This window comes from Sus scrofa, chromosome 6 (genome assembly GCF_000003025.6).
Source record: "Sus scrofa isolate TJ Tabasco breed Duroc chromosome 6, Sscrofa11.1, whole genome shotgun sequence".
In the NCBI taxonomy this organism is placed as follows: Eukaryota; Metazoa; Chordata; class Mammalia; order Artiodactyla; family Suidae; genus Sus; species Sus scrofa.
The window spans coordinates 142,605,637-142,619,846 of record NC_010448.4 but is presented as its reverse complement, the minus strand read 5'-3'; the positions used below and the strand labels follow the sequence as shown (position 1 = coordinate 142,619,846).

The 14,210-nt window shown below is 37.1% G+C and overlaps 1 protein-coding gene across 1 annotated transcript in view; it reads right to left on the bottom strand.

Moving 5' to 3' along the window:
* Positions 3,948-14,210, bottom strand: part of ANKRD13C (ankyrin repeat domain 13C) — a 99,710-nt gene continuing 89,447 nt past the window's right edge. Inside the window, exon 13 of the mRNA XM_003127927.5 lies at positions 3,948-6,169. Coding sequence (XP_003127975.1) covers positions 6,039-6,169 — 131 coding nt within the window. The 3' untranslated portion in view covers positions 3,948-6,038. The remainder of the gene's footprint in view (positions 6,170-14,210) is intronic.

The window sequence follows — 14,210 nt, the reverse complement described above, 5'->3', positions numbered from 1 at the left end:
AGCAGGATCTCATTGCTTATCTGGTAGACATCTAAACTGGAATTGAGATTTCTGTTCCTTTTGTCTCTAACTTAGCTAATCCATTTCACTCTTGTGCTGTCTAAAATACTTTTCTAATCAAGTACACATAGCTGTGTTTAAACATGGTTGTAATGGAAATGCTACTAGTACTTTCAACAGCATCCAGAATATGTATCTATTACTGAGGTGTTTTTTAGCAGAAGCAGTTTTGTTTGTTTGTTTGTTTGTTTGTTTTCTTTGTGGCTGCACCTGGGATATGTGGAAGTTTCCAGGCCAGGCCAGGGATTGAAATGGAGCCTCAATAGTGACAATAACTGATCCTTAACCTGCCGAGCCACAAGAAAGTTCCTTTTTCTTTTTATTTATTTTCTTTTTACAACTGCAGCTGTGGCATATGCAAGTTCCCAGGCTAGAGGTCAAATTGGAGCTGCAGCTGAAGTCTACTCTGCAGCCACCAAAACACCAGGTCCGAGCTGCATTTGTGTCCTATGCTGCAGCTTGTGACAATACCATATCCCTAAATCACTCTGAGCAAGGCCAAGGATCAAACCCACATGCTTAGAGACTACATTGGGTCCTTAACCTAGTGAGCCATAAGAGAAACTCCCAAGAGCTCTTTTTTTGTCTTTAAGGCTGTACCTGCAGCATATTTAAGTTCCCAGGCTAGGGGTCAAATCAAAGCTAATATACACCACAGCTCACAGCAATGCCATATCCTTAACCCACTGAGCAAGGCCAGGGATTGAAGCTGCAGTCTCATGGTTACTAGTAGGATTCGTTACTGCTGAGCCACAACGGGGACTCCAAGAGGTACTTTTTAAATGAGAGTAAATCAGGAGTTGATTTTTTGAAGTCTGTTTTAGTTTTATTTTTGTTGCATTTTCATTTTATAATGCCAAAGTATATGTAAAACTTATACATTCTTTAGCAAAATAGCACATGTGAACCATGCTAATTCTTTACCAGTGGAATATTCTTAAGAATATACTTACAGATTATAGTAGGCATGACTAATCATCTAAGATGATCCAGAGAAAGGATCTTATATAATCTTTTAAATTTTTTTTTTTTTTTGTCTTTTGTCTTTTTTGTCTTTTGTTGTTTTTGTCTTTTGTTGTTGTTGTTGTTGCTATTTCTTGGGCCGCTCCCGCGGCATATGGAGGTTCCCAGGCTAGGGGTTGAATCGGAGCTGTAGCCACCGGCCTACGCCAGAGCCACAGCAACGCGGGATCCGTTGCTGGATCCGAGCCGCGTCTTCAACCTACACCACAGCTCGCGGCAACGCCGGATCGTTAACCCACTGAGCAAGGGCAGGGACCGAACCCGCAACCTCATGGTTCCTAGTCGGATTCGTTAACCACTGCGCCACGACGGGAACTCCTAATCTTTTAAATTTGAATTAAAAAAAAATTTTAAGTTAAAATACAGTTGATTTAGTAATTTATTTGTTTATTGCTTTTTAGGGTCACCCCCATGGCATATGGAGGTTTCCAAGCCAGAGGTCCAATCAGAGCTACAGCTTGCAGCCTACACCACAGCCACATCAGATCTGAGCCTCATCTGCAACCTACACCACAGCTCACGACAACACTGGATCCTTAACCTACTGAGCGAGGCCAGGGATTGAACCTGCATCTTTATGGTTCCTAGTTGGATTAGTTTCTGCTACACCACGATGGGAACTCCTGATTTAGTAATTTTTTTTAAACAATGTCCTTTCAAAAATAATTGAAGTGGAGTTTTCACATTCTTTTTTAAAAGTCTCACTTTGTAAAGATTTTTTTCCCTGGTGCATTGTCAATTACTCGTGTCAATATATGATTTTTTTTTAAAGCTAAAGTATGATTTGTGCATAAGAAATTGAAGGTCTAGGGTCAAAAATTTATTGATACACTAAATGCAAAAACTACCTTCTGATTCACTGTGAAAAAGTTAAATTTTACTTGTTTTGGACAGCAAGCATCAATTTGGTCTTATCAGTCAGCATTCATTCAAAGGAGCACAACAGTTTGAAAAGATTGGTTACAGAGATTTGACCTTAATTGTGGAAGCCAGTTTAATAGTCTCTTAGTTATTCTCCATGCTGTGCATCTGATGCTGGAGATTAAAGCCCCCGGGCAGTCAGGAAATGAATAGTTGGAAGGGTAAGAGTAAGTTGGAACCACAAGCTGGATGAACCTACAAGGATGGGCTGAAACTCAGGTCAGGTCTTAAAGCAACTGCAGTAAGACATAACACATACAGACTACATAATTCCTCCTTCACTTCTAGCCTTCAAAACTACCCATACTCATTATTTAAAACTCACCAGCCATTCACTGTCAGCCATTTTCAATGACCAAGAAAATCTGATACCTACAGGTGGGTCTTATTATTTTTTTTTTATATCACACAGTTTCTACTTTAGGGTAGTCATTTTCATCTGCAAAATATCAAATTCAGAAATGATTGCCAAGTACTTTTTTTTTTAAACCCTTAGGAAATTTGCTTTATTTTTTAGGTGTTGAGGTAAACAGATAATTAGAATTCTATGTACCTTAGGTGCCATTATGGCTACAAGCACTAAAATGAGCTATGACAATTTTAAAGGTTTATCATTAAGTAGTACTATAAGGATGGTCACATGATCTAAAAATGTATTATTCAAGATGACATTTTTAAGTGGCAATTTAAGGTACTACTGTCCAAATTTCTGACAAAATGCTTTGCAGTAATTTTTGCTAATTCATAATGTACAAATGATGGCCTTTTACCAAGTTTTGTTTTACTGTCTTTACAAGTGATTTAATATCTCCTATCCATCTATCTCTGAGGTAAGTTTCAATGTCAGTTGTCTTTGAAAGTTTCCAAATATAGCAACTTTGGAGGGAATGCATTTTGTTAATTTTAGAAAACATGGTTGAGATGTCTTTTGCTGGAGTTATATCGTGTCCATACTAATCCGTCTTGCTCAGTGTTAAAGGCTAGCACACTAGAAGTAGTTCACCTAGTTTTTTACAACTTTTTCTCAACCATGTTTGTGGTTTACAAATAAAAGTGTAACAAATGTCTGCTGTGAACTTAGTTCTAGGGAGAAGCCTTGATTACACACTCATTATTCACCACCCTCCCCCAAGATCTGGATGATGAGCTATGCATGTACAACACCATGAAAACACATTGTTAATTAGTGTGAGTGGGGCTCAAAACCAGTTCCAAGCAGGAGAAACTGAGAGCTTCTGTCAGCTATCAGCATCCCTGAAATGTGTCTGTGTCCAGACCACTGTTTGTAACTATACTCAAAATAATCAGCAGCTGCTTTACGCCTCCCTTTCGTGAAGTTTGATCATTCTGTGTACATGAATGTCTGCAAACAGGTAAATTGTCTCTAGGAATAATTTTTTTAAGGATAAGTATCCTACATACTGAAACCTACATATTTCTGGTGGCAGAAATAATAAGCATTTCTAAATGGCCATAAAGGGTAACCTTTTTTTTTTTTTTTTTTGCTTTTGTCAGCCACACCCATGGCATATGGAGGTTCCCAGGTTAGGGGGTCTAATCGGAGCTGGAGCTGCCAGCCCACACCATAGCCAGAGCAATGCCAGATTCAGAGCTGCATCTGCGACATACACCATAGCTCACAGCAATGCCAGATCCTTAACCCACTGAGCGAAGCCAGGGATGGAACCGCAACCTCATGGTTCTCATGAAATGAGATTCATTTCCGCTGCGCCATGATGGGAACTCCGAGGATAACCATTTTATCATCCCCCAAGTTTAAGCAACTTCTTCAATTCTCTGTGGAAAGCATAAAGAATTTTACACACCTACATTACGAAAAATCTAGATTTTCAGGTAAGAGTATCAAAATATATATTGTTTTTATCTACTTACTTACTTGAAACAGCACATAGTTTCAGTCCTTAGTTGGAGTAAAAGGCACATTTTGAAAAGTCTAATATTGTGAAAAGTTTATTTGCATTAAATAACTCCTTATTTTCACCATCATAAGAGATACTGACATTTGCTTGTCCTCTGTGATCAGATAAAAGACATTTTGGAATGGATAATCTCTACTATTCTTGAGGAAAGAAGTTAAAAACAAATTCCAAATAACCGCAAAAGTTTTCAGTAGTCTTCCTATCTCCAGTGTAACCCAGCAAAATTGATAAATCCCAAGCTTCAATTTACCATTTTTTCCCCCACTGAAAATCTGCAATATATTCCTGAAAGTATACCATGTTCCCACAAAGTAAGGGAGCCTAAAAGCAACAGTGCTATTGCCTTTCAGTGTCTCAAAACCTCATATGATCAGACAGGATAATAGAATCTCTAGGTCACTTGATCAACAAACATTCCCAAAATAATAGGGATCAATTTCTATTCAATAAACCTTTACCCACTCTTTCCACAAAATTCAATAGACCTACATAAGGTAGTAATTGGTCTTTGAATTTTTAACTATGATTATTTTCTTCATTATAAAAAGTATTTACTAAAATCTCAACATATGCAATGTAGTATATGTATCAGCATGGAAGATGCAGCTTTAAAGATGTTTATTATAAAATTTTCCTTATGGTTGATGCTTTGGAATTTTAAATAAATCATCTCTTCAATAAAGGTCTCTAAACTCATTCAAATTATTTAAAATCCTGGAAAAAGTTTAAAATACTGGTCACTCTAAAAAACTTGACAGATGCATTCTGAGACATTTATCAGGATACATTTAAAAAAACATTTCTTTAGCTAAGCTCTAATACAACATAACATTTTATGACTGTTAAACGTTATTCTCCCTAATTTATTTTCATTCTTGGACCTTCAAACCATCTTGGAATAAGTATGAAAAGTTTTAAGTGCAAAAATGAGTAATGCATGATGTTAACATTTTGGAGATAATTAAAATCAAATAAATATTTTCTTGTGACTTAAAAAAACAGTAGGAATTGTGAATCTTGTGTATGTTTCTGGAATTTAACTTTTAACAAATATAGTCTGTTTGCATATAAAATGTTTTTACCTTATTTTAAAAGCATTAAATATGTAGGGATGTCCAAAATATGTGATAATATGTGATTTTTTTAATTGCATCCATTTTCCACTAAAAACAAATGAAAAATCAGAATGATGTGCACTTAACGTGAAGCAAGTCTAAAAATTTGGAATCTTTTTTAAAGTGCTCAGATTTAGAAGAATATCTTTTGCTAACCATACCTTATTAGGAACACAAAAAGGACTTTTAAACTCAAGTATAGAAAAACAAAAAAATTAGAGGTTCTGTGAAAGGAAGATCAGTACCAAACATTTTCCATTGAAGAAAGAATTCAAGTAAAAACAAATAGCACCACAATGAATTGCACTAAGGTGCTAAAGGAGGTACCTTATTCCCTGCAGAGTGAATGCTCCTTCTGAAATGTATTGCAACATATAAATGCAACTGTTTAATGGTTACCATTTGGTTCATTCATCTACAGAAAACTGCATTCCTTCTAGTTCATTATATTGAACAAACATTCAAATTACTGAACTATACATAATGTTACATACTTTACATTTTATGAAAACAAAACTTGAAGGAATATTTATAAAGGTCACCTTGAATATAAGATGACAAGTTTAAAAGGGCTTCTTATCTCTTAAGACATTTAATTTATGTTAATGGTCCAGGAGTGTTTTAGATATAGATAAGATATATTTATATGCATATATATTTCAACAAGAAGTGTAAAAATTTTTAAAAACAAATCACAGCACTCATAGCTGTTTTTACATAAGAAGGACTTGGGGTCATTAAGGTGTCAAACTATTACACTTATAATATATATATTTTTAAAAAGACTGAAAATGGCACATCAGGAAACCTGCTGAAATTCTTATTTGAGGCCCATTTCATTATTATCACTGATGTGTTGATTCAACATGATTCCCTTTTCTTCAATGAAAGCATTTGTCCCTTCTATCTGGATTCACTTCTGGGGTCTCTGCATTCTCTTATTTTCCTTGGTTTTAGATGACATCATTTTCCGTGTCAGTTAAAGATCAGGAAAACGGCTTGGGTCTTCCTTGTAGTCATCAGGTATTGTAAAGATGGAGCCATCAAATTCATCATATCGAAACTCCTGAAAAGTCACAGTGGCTGTGATCGTAGGAAACACGGGTATATCTAGAAAGGACAATCAATGATAACACTGTAAAATGAAATGGTAACCTCTTTATAGACTGTAACATACTATTAGAGATATCCATACTCCTTAAAATGTGCATTATTCAAGGATCAGACAAATCCTAATAATTGTCTAATATGAAGTATGTGTTTGCGGGAAGAGTCTGGCTACTGGTGAGGAGAGAAAGACACCAAGGCATTAAGAATTACATCAGAAACTCAACGTCCGGAGTTCCCGGAGTTCCCGTCGTGGCGCAGTGGTTAACGAATCCAACTAGGAACCATGAGGTTGCGGGTTCGGTCCCTGCCCTTGCTCAGTGGGTTAACGATCCGGCGTTGCCGCAAGCTGTGGTGTAGGTTGCAGACGCGGCTCGGATCCTGCGTTGCTGTGCCTCTGGCGTAGGCCGGTGGCTACAGCTCCGATTCAACCCCTAGCCTGGGAATCTCCATATGCCGCGGAGCGGCCCAAGTAATAGCAACAACAACAACAGACAAAAAGACAAAAAAAAAAAAAAAAACTCAACGTCCCATTGCTCCCCAATCTTAGAATTATAATGGCAGGTTCCACTAGGTTTTTTTTTTTTCCTTTTTCTTGGGGGCAAAGGGATGGCTACATTTGTACTTAGTGCATTCTGATATCTTCAAATTACAGTGCATATATTCTGAATCTGAGCTGAATTTTTCATTCTAACAAATGAAATACATCCTCTTGTTTTAAGACACTAAAAATTCATTACTTAAATACATGGGATAAAAAATATTATCATCAGAGTTGCAGTAATATACCACCAGAGCCTAATATTCTTCTAAAGAAAATATATTTTTAGCTGAAATTATGAGTGAAACGACACTGAAAGTGGCCAAATACTTTAATCACTCTGCTTAGTTTTGTTCCTAATATGATTTACTGGAAAAAACACAAATTATAAAACTTAAGTTCTGAGTCCGACAAATGATTTAATTTATGGGCCCCAGGGATTTCATCAACAAAAAAAAAACTCTAAAGCTTCCTTAAAACTGAAATGATTCTATGAATGTGAAATTGAGTATTCAGCATTTAAGATTCAAAAAAATTAAACACAAATCAACATAAGGATTACAGTGTTTCCAGTTATTTCTGGAAAAAAAAAAAAAGATCATTCATTTGTGCCTATTAAGTGAAGATGCTGTTTTAATTCAGAGACCAGTAAACTAAGGCCCGTTGCCTGGCCTGTTTTCGTAAGGCCTGTGAGCTGAGAAAAGATTTCACATTTTTAAATGGTTTTTAAAAAACACGAAAGAATAATGTTTCATGCAGATAAAATTACATGACATTCAAGCTTCACTGTCCATAGTAAGGTTTTATGGGAACATATTGTTTATTGTCTATGGCTGTTTTCATTCTCCAACAAGAGTTGAACAGTTGTGACAGAAACCATACGGCCTGCGAAGTCTAAGATATTTATTATCTTTCAGAAAAAGTGTGATGACCCTTGTTTTAGGCATTGGATATGCAGTAGTAAACAGGAGAAAACAAATCATTTATGGAGATTATATCCTGGTTGGGAGATACAATCAACAAACCAATAAAAAGTAATTATGACTAAGTATCTAGACAAAAATAAAGCAAGCAGGGAGATAGGGAATTTCAACACTGAGGATAAGAGAGTTCTTGATTAGGGTTCAAAGGAAAACTTCAATAAAGTGACAATTCAGCAAAGACTGGGGATAAAAACTATACAGCACCCTAGGGAAAGAAAATTCCAAGTAGCGGGAATAAGTACAAAAGCCCTAAAATGAAAATGTCTGGTTTACTCTGTGAAGAGCTGGGAGATGAGTGTGGCTGCAGCCAAATGGGTAAGGGAATGACTGGCAGAAGATGAGGTCAGAGGAGAAACGGGCAGCCGAATCAAGGGAAAAGGGGTTAGGGGGTTTAAGACAAGGAAAAGTCTTTGGCTTTTACTCTGGATGAGACGGAAATCAGTGGATGGTTGTGAGCATAGTGGTAACATGTTTTGGCTTAAGTTAAGGCAGATGTAATGAGGATATAATGTAGGGTGACAAAAGTAAAAGGAGAGATGTGCTCTAGAAGGAGCAAACAGAGGCAAGAAGAAAATCAAGAGAACTATATTAAAGAAGTGGGAGGAGGCGTTCCCGTCGTGGCTCAGTGGTTAACGAATCCGACTAGGAACCATGAGGTTGCGGGTTCGATCCCTGGCCTTGTCGATGGGTTAAGGATCTGGCGTTGCCGTGAGCTGTGGTGTAGGTTGCAGACACGACTCGGATGCCACATTGCTGTGGCTCTGGCGTAGGCTGGTAGCTACACCTCTAACTCGACCCCTAGCCTGGGAACCTCCATGTGCCACAGAAGCAGCCCAAGAAATGGCAAAAAGCAAGCAAACAAAAAAACAGAGTGGCTGTTCCATTTCACATAATCACCAGCAACTGTGAGTGATACAGTTGCTCCACATCTGCACAAAAATTTGGAGTTGTCACAATTTTTTATTTTAGCCATTCTGTTAGGTGTATATAGTGACATCTCATTGTGGTTTTAATCTGCATTTCCCTAATGGTTAATGATACTGAACCCTGTTCTTTTTTTCTTTTTTGGCCATGCCTGAGGCTTGCAGAAGTTCCCAGGCCAGAGAGCAAACCCAAGCCGCAGCTGTAACCAGAGCCCCAGCAGTGACAACACCAGAACCTTAACGCACTGTGCCACCAGCGAATTCCAGAACTTTGTTCCTGTGCTTATTTTCCACTTACATATCCTTATTGGGTGAAATGTCTCTTTTAAGTCTTCTGCTCTTTTCTAATTGACTTGTTTATTTTGTTACTGATGAGTTTTAAGAGTTCTTGTGTTTTTTTACTCTTAACTGGGTCTTTCACAGAGCTTATTTTGTTACTGATGAGTTTTAAGAGTTCTTGTGTTTTTTTACTCTTAACTGGGTATTTCACAGAGCAAAGAGTTTTTACCTTTAAAGAAGTCCAATTTATTGATTTTTTTTTCTTTTGTGGGTCATGCCTGTGGTGTTAAGTCTAAGAACTCTTTGTTTAAAACAATCCAAAAATTTATATGGAACAACAAAAGACCCAGAATCACCAAAGCAATCCTGAGAAACAAAAACCAAGCAGGAGGCATAACTCACCCAGACTTCAAAAAATATTACAAACCACAGTCATCAAAACAGTGTGGTACTGGTATCAATGGAACAGAATAGAGAATCCGGAAATTAACCCTGACACCTATGGTCAATTAATCTTTGACAAGGGAGGCAAGAACATAAAATGGGAAAAAGAAAGTCTATTCAGTAGGCATTGCTGGAAAACCTGGACAGCTGCATGCCAAGCAATGAAATTAGAACACACCCTCACACTATGCACAAAAATAAACTCAAAATGGCTGAAAGACTTCAATATAAGACAGGACACCATCAAACTCCTAGAAGAGAACATAGGCAAAACACTCTCTGACATCAACGTCATGAATATTTTCTCAGGTCAGTCTCCCAAAGCAATAGAAATTAGAGCAAAAATAAACCCATGGGACCTCATCAAACTGAAAAGCTTTTGCACAGCAAAGGAAATCCAAAAGAAAACAAAAGGACAACTTACAGAATGGGAGAAAATAGTTTCAAATGATGCAACCACAAGGGCTTAATCTCTAGAATATATAAACAACTTATACAACCCAACAGCAAAAAAGCTAATCAATCAATGGAAAAATGGGCAAAAGACCTGAATAGACTGTTCTCCAAAGAAGATATACAGATGGCCAACAAACACATGAAAAAATGCTCAACATCGCTGATTATAAGAGAAATGCAAATCAAAACTACCATGAGATACCACCTCACACCAGTCAGAATGGCCATCATTAATAAATCCACAAATAACAAGTGCTGGAGGGGCTGTGGAGAAAAGGGAAGCCTCCTGCACTGCTGGTAGGAATGTAAACTGGTACAGCCACTATGGAGAACAGTTTGGAGATACCTTAGAAATCTATACATAGAACTTCCATATGACCCCGCAATCCCACTCTTGGGCATCTATCCGGACAAAGCTCTACTTAAAAGAGACACATGCACCCGCATGTTCACTGCAGCACTATTCACAATAGCCAGGACATGGAAACAACCCAAATGTCCATCAACAGATGATTGGATTCGGAAGATGTGGTATATATACACAATGGAATACTACTCAGCCATAAAAAAGAATGCCATAATGCCATTTGCAGCAACATGGATGGAACTAGAGAATCTCATCCTGAGTCAAATGAGCCAGAAAGACAAACACCATATGATATCACTTATAACTGGAATCTAATATCCAGCACAAATGAACATCTCCTCAGAAAAGAAAATCATGGACTTGGAAAATAGACTTGTGGCTGCCTGATGGGAGAGGGAGGGAACGGGAGGGATCAGAAGCTTGGGATTATCAGACACAACTTAGAATAGATTTACAAGGAGATCCTGCTGAGTAGCAATAAGAAGTATGTCTAGATACTCATGCTGCAACAGAACAAAGGGTAGGGGGAAAAAAAATGTATACCTGTAAGGATAACTTGATCCCCTTGCTGTACAGTGGGAAAATAAAATAAAATATATATATATAAAAAAAGAACTCTTTGTTTAAACATAGATCCCAAAGAATTTCTTCTATGTTTACTTCCTAAGCTTTAACTTTTATTTTACATTTAAGTCCATGACTCATTTCCAGTTATTTTTTGTATCAAGTGTAGGATTTACGTGGAGATTCATTATTTTGCTTTTGCATGTCCAATCGTCCAGCATCATTTATTGAAAAGGCTATCCATTCCTCCATTAAACTGCTTTTCTACCTTTATCAAAATTCAGTTGAGAAGTTCCCGTTGTGGCTTAGTGGGTATTGCCACAGCTGTGGCACAACGAAGCTATAACTCAGATTCAGTCCCTGGCCTGGGAACTTCCATATGCCACTGGTGCAGCCATAAACAAATATATGTATCAGTTGAGCATATTTATGAGAACCTGTTTCTGGATTTTTTGTTCTCTTATGTTGATTTATATATTTTTATCTTGGCCAATACCATACAGTCTTAATTTATTATAGCTATATAATATATAATGAAATTGAACAGACTGATTATTCACACTTTATTCTTTTTCAAAATTGTTTTGGCTACTATGGTAATGAGTTGAATTCTTTCCTCTCCAAAAATGACCTATTCCCAGAACCTAAGAATGTGACTATTTTTGAGAGAAGGTCTTTGCAGACGTAATCAAGTTAAAAATCATTACAGTAGTCCCTAACTCAATGGCTAGTGTCCTTACAAAAAGGGGAAACTTGGAGGCACACACACACACAGGAAAAGAATACCAAGTGAAGGTGAAAACAAAGCCTGAGGTGATGTTTCTACAAGCCAAGAAAATTCATCACAAGTTAGAAGAGAGGCATGAAACAGATTTTCTCTCATACTCTGCAAAAGGAACCAATCTGCTGATACCTTAACTGCAGATTTCTAATCTCCAGAACTATGCAGCAAAACATGTCTATTGTTTAGGCCATTCACAGTTTCTGGTGTCTGTTACGCAGTCATAGAAAACTAGTATAGACATTCTAGTTTCTTTGCCTTCCCTGTAAATTTTAAAATAATCTTATCTATATCTACAAAAAATATAGATAGATAGGATTGTGATAAAAATTATGTTAAACCCATATTTCTCTCAGAGGAGAATTAACACCTCTCCTATGTTGAGTCTTCCAATCCAAGAGCATGGTACATCTCTACATTTGTTTAGATCTTCTTTGATTTCTTTCATCGGTGTTGTATAATTTTCTGCATACAAGTATTGTAAATGTTTTATTAAATTTATATCTAAGTATTTCCTTTTTTGCAATAGTAAAAAAATATTTAATTTTGGTGTCTGTGTGTTCAATGCTAATACACAGAAATACTACTAATTTTTGTATGTTTAATTCATACCCTACCATCTTGCAAAACATATCATTTCTAGTTTGTTTTAAGAATCTTTGGAATTTCAACTCATAGTATCATGTCATTTCCAAATAGGGAAGATTTTATTTCTTCCTTTCTGCTCTGAATGCCTTTTTTCCCCTTTCATTCCTTATTACAATTTTTTTTTTTTTGTCTTTTTGCCTTTTCTAGGGCTCCCAGGGCATATCGAGGCTCCCAGGCTAGGGTCTAATGGGAGCTGTAGCCGCAGGCCTACACCAGAGCCACAGCAACACGGGATCCAAGCCGTGTTTGCAACCTACACCACAGCTCAGGGCAACGCTGGATCCTTAACCCACTGAGCAAGGCCAGGGACTGAACCCGCAACCTCATGGTTCCTAGTCAGATTCGTTAACCACTGTGCCAAGACGGGAACTCCCCTTATTACACTTATTCTTTTGATTTCTGCAGGGTCTGTTGTGTTTTCCTGTTTGATTCTTTTTTATCAGTTTTGCTACAAATTTGTTGATTTTTATCAATCTTTTCAAAGGACCAGCCCTCTGTTACAATGACTTTATTTTTTCTTTCTCTTTCATTTATTTCTATTTCATTCCTTTCTTCTGCTTGCCGTGGGTTTATATGCTCTTCTTTTTTTTTTTTTTTTTTTTTTTTTTTTTTTTTTTTTTGGCTTTTCAGGGTCACACCTGAGACATATGGAGGTTCCCAGGCTAGGGGTCTAATTGGAGCTGTAGCCACCGGCCTACACCACAGCCACAGCAATGCCAGATCCGAGCCACGTCTGCGACCTACACTACAGCTCACGGCAATGCTGGATCCTTAACCCATTGATCAAGGCCAGGGACCTAACCCACCAACTCATGGTTCCTAGTTGGGTTTGTTTCTTTTGCGCCACAACAGGAACTCTGTATATGCTCTTCTAAGTTCTTGAAGCAAGAGCTCAAATTATTGTTGAGACTTTCTCTTTTTTTAATGTTATAAATTTAGTGTTATAAATTTCCCAGTCAGCACTGCTTTAGCTATATTCCACAAACTTTGATTCTTGTAATTTCATTTTCATCCAGTTCCATATATTATTTTCCCTTGAGATTTCCCCATTGACCTGTATATTACTTAGAAGAGTGAATAACAGAATACCACAAAAATGGATATTCACCTGTTATCTTTCTATTACATTAATTTCTACTTTGATTCTACTGTGACTGGTTTTCAACTCTTTTTTTCAATTATTGAGGTTTGTTCTATGGCCCAAAATATGGCCTATCTTGCTATATGTTCCATGAGTACTTTGAAAAAAAATGTGTATTCTGATGTTGGGTAAACTATAAATGCCAATTAGGTACCTTGGTTTATAGTGTTCTAGAGCTATCTATAGTATCCTTACTGATTTTCTTTCTAGTTGTTTCTTGACTGTTGTGAAAAGGGTGCAGAAGACTCCAGTTATAAATGAAAATCTATTTTTCTTTTCATTCAGTTTTTGCTTCACCTATCTTGTAGCTCTGTTTTTTGGTGTTTATATTTAAGATTGCTATTCTTCTTCATGGGTTGACTCCTATATCATTATATATGTCCTCCCCCCCAATAATTTTCTTTGCTCTGAAATCTACTGTATCTAGTATTAATATGGCTAGTCCTGTAATCCTTTCATTAATGTTTACATGATATATCTTTTTCTATCTTTTCACTTTCAACGTGCCAATACCATATTTGAAGCAAGTTTCTTTTCTTTTTTTCTTTTGTCTTTTTGCTATTTCTTTGGGCCACTCCCGTGGCATATGGAGATTCTCAGGCTATTGGTCTAATTGGAGCTGTAGCCGCTGGCCTATGCCAGAGCCACAGCAACACGGGATCCAAGCCGAGTCTGCAACCTACACCACAGCTCACGGCAACGCCGGATCCTTAACCCACTGAGCAGGGGCAGGGATCGAACCCACAACCTCATGGTTCCTAGTCGGATTCATTAACAGCTGCGCCACGACAGGAACTCCGAGAAGTGAGTTTCTTAAAGATAGCATATAGTTGGGTCATGTTTTTTTTTTTTTAAGCCATTTTTCTATATCTTCTAAATGGTCTACTTAGACTGTTTACATTTAATGAAATTATTTA